Source organism: Aedes albopictus, chromosome 2 (genome assembly GCF_035046485.1).
Source record: "Aedes albopictus strain Foshan chromosome 2, AalbF5, whole genome shotgun sequence".
Taxonomy (NCBI): domain Eukaryota; kingdom Metazoa; phylum Arthropoda; class Insecta; order Diptera; family Culicidae; genus Aedes; species Aedes albopictus.
The window spans coordinates 449,072,567-449,080,936 of NC_085137.1; the positions used below are offsets into that span (position 1 = coordinate 449,072,567).

Here is an 8,370-nt window from a genome sequence, read left to right on the forward strand (position 1 = left end):
TCGCCATCACTTATAAATCATCATTTTTTCGTGCATTTAGCAAGTGTAGATTTGTATCATTATATTATTTTTTTTCCGGAACGTTTCTTCGCTTCAAATGTATAGGGTTTCAAATAAAATATTAGTTTGTTTCAAAAAAATATTCTGCAAGCTATATAGCTTTTAAATGTCATAATTGTCACATATCAGTATGCTATGTAATATAAGTATTTTCTGCTAGTTGATACATCTAAAATTAGCTCAATTTCAACCAAAGAATGCGATTGTGTTATCTGAGTATTTTGTCAGCTTTAAATACAGACAGATAACTTGATTGTAACTGATGAACAATGATGCGTCAGGTGTGAATGACATAATTAGTATTATAAGTGTATCACAATACATCTAATATAACTTGTAAGATGTTTTATAAGCCGCTATTTTTTGCGCTGTTTTGAATTTATAAGTGTCCAAATCAAGTAAATAATGCAAGAAAAATACAGCCGGTTATGTATTGAACGTTGAGTTTTTACTATTATATAACAAGTTGTGTTACTTGGGTTTTTTATCAATATTATCATCAATATGCAATAATTCGAAAACAGTAGGCCGTGAAATTTTGACGTCTAAGAAATAGTTGTTTATTAAGTCAAAATGAACAACTTTTTCACAGAGATAAACTCTCTAATATGTAACAGTAAAAAGTTACATGCTGACATTACTTATATTTATACTGTTACTAAAAAGCTATTATCTCAAAAACACCAAAAAATACCTCTCCAAATTTTTGGCAGTATGTTCACTTAGTATTGCTCCGTATTTGCTGAAAATTTGAAGTTGCGATTTTTTTGCGCTTTGTGAGATATTAGGCCTTGAAATTCACACTATTTTTTCGAATTTGAATATTTATTTTTAATTTTTAATGACAATTTTCAACATATTCCCGTACAATGTGTTTGAATTGACACATATACATTAGGAAAAAATTAAAACTCACATGGTTTCAAGTAAAAATTTCAAAATAAATGTCAAAATAAGATTGGTTTTTATTTTTCAAATAAATCGAAAACAGTAGGCTGTGGAATTTTGACGCCTGAGAAAGAGTTATTTATTTTGCAAAAATAAACAACTTTTCCGAAGACGCCAAATCTCTAGGACGTAAAACAAAGAAGTTAGATGGTGGTGCCACCTATGCGGACGAGTTGCGAGCTACTACGTTCTTAGCAATAGATGCCCCTGCTAATGACACCATGTGTCGGAAATGCTTCGTTTTGGAGTAATTAATTTAGTTCCGCTAGATTGCGATTCTGACCCTTAGTGCATTGATAAACACATTTTTCCCTTATCAACGGAAAACAAACCAGGAAAAAGATTCGTTATCACCGTTATCACAAACAAAATTATTCAGTTTTAAAACAAGTGTTTTTCTTCTAGCCTGAAAACTGGACAAATTAAGCTGCTAGTCTGACCATCATCAGTCGACGGGCTTGGCTCGAAAGGCCTTTTGGTTCTCGAGTCACAGGGACCTTAAGAGGCTTTGGTAGGGGACCGGCTAGCGATGAAAACCGACAATGGAGACTAGCGCAAGCACAGACCATAAATGGTGCCCATTGTTGAAAGGGCTGCGAAACGGTGAGTCGATAAGGAGAGCGTCCAACATAGCTCTGGTCCTCACATATTCCTACCTCATGCTAGCACGGGTCAAACGATGACAAAGCCCGCCAGCTAAGAGTTGTGTGCTTAGCTGGTAGTGCAGCTTGGGCACTGTTGTCCTTCTGACTTCAGCTAGATTGAGGAGGTACGACCCGAGTGTCTGTTCACCAAGGAGGTGCGGCTCAAACAGTGTCTGTTCTGGCATCCTGCGGCTGAGTAAGAAACGCTGCACCACGCCCAGCTAGATCCAAGGTGGTAGCCCCATCAGCGTGGTCGCCCCAGTGTTTTTTTTAAAAGACACTACACCGTCTTCAGCCAGAGGCTGCACAGACTGAACATTACACTAACACGAGACAACGGACAACACACATAACACCCAGTGGCCCAATGGAGAATTTTCCGTTTGACGAAAAGTTTTCCCCGACTGGAGCGGGAATCGAACCCGCACTCCGAGGCTTACGAAACGCCTAGACGACTGACGCCGCTAACCGCACGGCCACGAAGCCCACGAAGCCCACGAAGGGCGGCCACGAAGGGACGTTAAGCAGAACTGGCACGATGGCCCTCCGGCGAGATAGGAGTGTTGGCGTAGGCCCAATAAGCCACCCGTAAAAATCCCCATTGCGAATAACATAAGAGAAAATACGACTCGATACAATCGGCAAAGACCCACGCGACGAAATAAGGACTACGATTGGAAACTTGGAACATGGAATTGCACAGTCACTAGGTTTCGCAGGATGTGACAGGATAATCTACGACGAACTACATCCCCGCAACTTCGACATCGTGGCGTTGCTGGAGCTTTGTTGGACTGGACAGAAAGTGTGGAAAAGCGGGCATCGAGCGGCTACCTTCTACCAAAGCTGTGGCACCACCAATGAACTGGGAACAGGATTTATAGTGTTGGGCAATATGCAACAACGTGTGATCGGGTGGCAGCCGATCAACGCAAGGATGTACATGTTAAGAGTTAAGTGGCGTTCCTTCAACTACAGCATCATCAACGTCCACTGCCCATACGAAGGGAGACCTGATGACGAGAAAGAAGCTTTCTACGTGCAGTTAGAGCAAACATACGGTGGTTGCTCGCCGCGTGACGTGAAACTCGTTGTCGGCGACATGAACGCGCAGGTAGGAAGGGAGGAAATGTACCGACTGGTAATCGGGCGAAACAGCCTGCACACCGTATCGAATGATAACGGCCAGCGATGCGTAAACTTTGCAGCCTCCCGTGGTATGGTAGTCCGAAGCACTTTCTTCCCCGCAAAGATATCCACAAAGCCACCTGGAGATCACCCGACCATCAAACAGAAAACCAAATCGACCACGTTCTAATCGACGGTAAATTTCTCTCGGATATAACCAATGTCCGCACATACCGCAGTGCAAATATAGATTCGGATCATGCATGCGCTCAAAACTTTCGACAGTTATCATTACGCGTCGAAGTCGAACGCCGCGGCTCAACATCGAGCAGCTGCGTAACGTAGAAGTGGCTCAAGACTACGCGCAGCAGTTAGCAGTGGCCCTACCAACGGAAGAGCAGCTTAGCGCAGCTACACTTGCAGATGGCTGGAGGGACATCCGATCCGCCATAGGTAGTACCTCGGCTACAACACTAGGCTTCGCGACTCCAAATCACAGAAACGACTGGTACGACGGCGAATGTGAACAGTTGAAAAACGAGAAGAATGCAGCATTGGCGAGAGTACTGCAACAACGTACGAGAGCGAATGAGGCACGATACAGACAGGCACGGAACAGGCAGAACTCAGTCTTCCGGATGAAGAAACGCCAGTAGGAAGAACGAGATCGCGAAGCGATGGAAGACCTGTACGCGCTAAGGACACACAAAAGTTCTACGAGAAGCTGAACCGCTCGCGCAGGGGCTTTGTGCCACAAGCCGACATGTGCCTTGATAATCACGGGAATATTCTCACGAGCGAGTGTGAGGTGGTCGAGAGGTGGCGGCAGCATTACGATGAGCACCTTAATGGTGACGTTGCAAGTACCGAAGGTGGCGTGGTAACAGATCTAGGAGTATGTGCACAGGACGAAGGACTTCCGGCCCCTGACCTCCAAGAGATTGCCCGGTTGAAAAACAACAAAGCCGCTGGAGCTGATCAACTACCAAGCGAGCTTCTAAAATAAGGTGGAGAAGCACTGGTGAGAGCACTACACTGGGTCATGACCAAGATTTGGGAGGAGGAAGTATTACCGGAGGAATGGCTGGAAGGTATCGTGTGTCCCATTTACAAAAAGGGCGACAAGTTGGGTTGCGGAAACTACCGCGCGGTCACACTACTGAGCGCTGCCTACAAGATACTCTCTCAAATTTTATGCCGCCGTCTATCACCGATTGCAAGAGAGTTCGTGAGGCAATATCAGGCTGGATTCATGGGTGATCGCGCTACAACGGATCATATGTTCGCCATCCGCCAGGTGTTGCAGAAATGCCGCGAATACAACGTGCCCATACACCACTTGTTCATCGATTTCAAATCGGCGTATGATACAATCGATTGAGAGCAACTATGGCAGATTATGCACGAATACGGATTCCCGGATAAACTGATACGATTGATCAAGGCGACGATGGATCGAGTGATGTGCGTAGTTCGAGTATCAAGGACACCCTCGAGTCCCTTCGAATCTCGCAGAGGGTTACGGCAAGGTGATGGTCTTTCGTGCTTGCTGTTCAATATTGCGTTAGAAGGTGTAATAAGGAGAGCGGGGATAAACACGAGTGGGACGATTTTCACGAAGTCCGTTCAGCTGCTTGTTTTCGCTGATGATATTGATATTATAGCTCGCAAATTTGAGACGATGGCGGAAACGTAAAGACTAAAGAGTGAAGCCAGGCGAATCAGATTGGTCATTAATGTGTCGAAGACAAAGAACATGATGGCAAAGGGCTCCAGGGAGGAATCACCACCCCCGCCACTCCGAATTTATATCGATGGTGATGAAATCGAGGCGGTTGAAGAAATCGTGTACTTGGGCTCACTGGTGACCGCCGACAACGACACCAGCAGAAAAATTCAGAGGCGCATTGTGGCAGGAAATCGTTCTTACTTTGGACTCCGCAGAACCCTACTATCGAATAAAGTTCGCCGTAACACGAAGTTAACTATCTACAAAACGCTGATTAGACCGGTCGTCCTCTATGGGCACGAAACATGGACCCTACGTGCAGAGGACCAACGCGCCCTTGGAGTTCTCGAACGGAAGGTGTTGCGTACCATCTACGGCGGAGTGCAGATGGAAGACGGGACTTGGAGAAGGCGAATGACCCACGAGCTGCATCAGCTGCTGAGAGAACCATCCATCGTCCATACCGCGAAAATCGGGAGGCTATGGTGGGCGGGTCACGTCATCAGGATGTCGGATAGCAACCCGACTAAAATGGATCCTATGCAGAGTGCGGAACTGGAGGCGAACAGCCATGGACCGAGTGGAATGGAGACGGTTACTATGTACAGCAGATGCCACGCCGGCCATAGCCTGATCGGTAAGATAGGGGTTGTCCATAAACCACGTGGTCATGGGGGGGGGTTCGGCCAATGACCATTTTGTATGGACAAATTAAAAATTTTGTATGGACAATTGAAAAGTCCCAAAAAAATGACCACGTGGTTTATGGACAGCCCCATAAGTATGTTGAAAGGAGATGTCGACGAGGATCATGGCGAATCAAGGAAACCGACGCTGGGGACCAAAACGTAGGCTAGCGAGCACAGCCGCCGAAGGGGGTTAGCGAGGGCCGATAACATTGATTACCGTAGAAGGTCGAGGTCGCGGAGACTTGATCACGATGGCGAGGAATTCTAACCGGATCGACAGTATGTGGCCAGCCAAGAAGAACGGCGAAGGAGCCAAAACGAAGGTCAACGAGGGCGACCGCCGAAAGAGGGCAGCAATGGGAAGCCATTAACAGTAAATGGGGAACTCCATTCCTACGCTATGGGCAACAGTCGAAGTAGTCTACACATCACCCGGCCATGGGGCGATCTTTTTTCAATTATTATCAAAGAGCGCTGTGATGGTAATAGTAGTTTACGCAACAAGGTGCAGAATGAAGATTTTTACAGCACTAGTCGTATATTTATCCAACGAGGCTTGCCGAGTTGGATAATTACGACGAGTGCTGTAAAAATCGAGTTCTGCACCGAGTTGCGTACAACGTTTTTTGCACCTTCATAAATTACCTCTTGAGGATAGTTTTTAACTAAACTTTTTCATCAGACTGCACACTGATGTTCATAGTCATGATTAAGGAAGTCTGATCATAACAGGTTATACTGTGCAGGTGTCACAATTTTTCAAACCTGCGTCCAGAAAGCATCAATAAGTTGATCAAAACTGAAAACAGTGCTGTAATGGTTCATTACACAACGCAAATCAGTGCTGTAATGAACCATTACAGCACTGTTAATTTGGTCTGGGAAAGTAGGCCTTTTCCTGTCAGATTTGCGTGAGGTAAAATGGCCTATTACGATGAGAAGTTGCAAAAATTTAAAAACAGGTCTGTTTTCCTAGGCGACTATATCACGCATATTTATTTTATTTTATTTTACTTTTATTTTATTTTTATTTTTTTTTTAAATTTTGATCCGTAGTACGAGGTTGCTCATTGAAACGCAGTTCTCTACTCTTTGCCCGCTCCACACAAATTCCATTGTTTATGTATGAAGTATCGAAGATTAGAGCAGAATTTGTGGGGGCGAAGCCTCTAATGCTTTTACTCTATCAAATTTGGTATTGATCATTTCTTCCTTAATGACTTTTCTAAACGTAACATCGTTGCAGCAAGTCTACGCAACTAAACTCAAGGGTGCAATGTGCACCAGCCACTGTCCGAAGCAATACCTTCTAGGTGGTCCTAAAGACAGCAGTGGACTTGACAGCAATGGGTGCGCTTTAGAGTTTGGATGGTAAAATAACTCGTTTCGTTATAGCGTGGGAAGATGTCCTAGTCCCTCACTATCTGTCTTCCAAGGTGTCTGTTGTCCAGTGCTTAGTGGAGAAAAAAGCGAAAATCTAATAAGCTGAAGAACCAGATCTGATTCACTAACTTTATCTTGGAATAGCCCGGCATATGAGTGAATTTCAAATTAGCTTTAGACACTTTTGTAGCCCTTATGAAAATGTACCCCCGTCTTCGGGAATGTCTTTCGAGTAAATGATTGTAGCATGTTTTGGCTTTTCCCCTTTTGAAAAGTCCCAAAAAAATGACCACGTGGTTTATGGAGAGCCCCTAATGCAAAAAAAAAATCAATTGCTTCATTAAGTAAGATTAAGATAAACCGCTACGTTTCACTTAATATCCTAACATCCAATGTTCAGTAGTCCAGATACCGACAGTTCTTGGTACCCCAAACGAAAAACGGTTAGTCAGAATTATCCCCTGAAGGAGAATCTAATACGAGTCGAAATGTTGGGAAAATCTAAAATTTTCGTTTTAATTCCCCAAGCCTGCTGCGCCGGAACAAAAAGCTCTATAAGATGCTTTAATGTCAATTGTTCGTCAAAATTCTGAAGCATATGATAAGAAACATTAACTAGATGTTTACCATCAAGCTCTGTAAATCTGGAGAAAGCCTGAAATCTCATATCTTCAAAAAAGTTGATAGGTGCTTGAATTTCTCAGAAAATACCCAGTAAAACCAGTGTGTGTTCAACTTTCAGGTCTTTCGATTTGGGGCTTTAGGTCCCAAAATAAATTAGCCTAGGAGTTATTTTGATAAATAGATGAAAAAAAATCAAAATTACGCATAATAAAAAAAAATCACTAGTCCAGAGTTTGTTGGCGAATATCCTGATGAAATCCAGCTAACAAACGTCTCTTTACCGAATTAAATAGATTCATTTAACAGCGTAAACTACTGATTAAAGATTATCTTGATTCATCGTCGCGATCACCAAGACAATCTTTGATTATTTCATTCGCATTTACATGAAATGTTTTAAATAACAGAAAGTTATGGTAAGGCCCGTTTGCATTTCAGAAGAAATTTGCCGGCCTATCTTGATACATGAGAAATTCCTTGTCTGAATCGCTCAAGAAACCGTTATTTCTTCGATCGCAGAACGCAGTTCTCAAGGAATGACAATTAAAAAGGCAGCCTCTGTAGAATCTTTCTGCCAGAAATCGCTCAAGAATTTTCTTGACCGAATCCTTAACACGAAATTGGACTCTACGCAGCAACTTAAACTGTTTAGTGAGTTCCCTTAGTGTAAAAGTTGACTGGGCACATAGAGGAGTTATCATTTGTCGTGCTCATCTTACCTTTTGGCATTTTTAAATCATACCTGAAAGCCGTCAAAAAAACATCGGTATGAACCCCTGCAGATGCACTTGAAAAATTCTAAGAATATCGCTACAAACTTCTACATCAATGTCTTCAGAACCCGAACATAGTTTGGAAATAACCTTCGAAAAATTAAGATTTAGAAGGGAAAATAATATACTGAACGGTAATTACTTGAGCGATTCCATTTGAGGTCCACTCCTCGCCTTAATGGTGAATCTCTTTCAAGAGTTCCAGTGGAAACTTAAACTATTTCGAAAGGGTTTAACCAGAAACTTTTCCATGGAACAAACCTTCTCCTTGAATTTCCAATATTTTTTATAGAGATATCTCCTGAGAGAGCTTCCATGTTTTCTAAAAACTTTTGGTGGTATATCCCACATCATATATCATCTAATCCTGTTACTCTCCATTACTCTGCTGA

General features: G+C 43.2%; 1 protein-coding gene across 1 annotated transcript in view; it reads left to right on the plus strand.

Annotated features, from left to right (window-relative positions):
- The first annotated feature begins 1,550 nt into the window (after nt 1-1,550).
- The window catches only part of LOC109410019 (neurexin-4), a 92,159-nt gene continuing 85,339 nt past the window's right edge, over nt 1,551-8,370 (plus strand). Inside the window, exon 1 of the mRNA XM_062848619.1 lies at nt 1,551-1,611. Coding sequence (XP_062704603.1) covers nt 1,551-1,611 — 61 coding nt within the window. The remainder of the gene's footprint in view (nt 1,612-8,370) is intronic.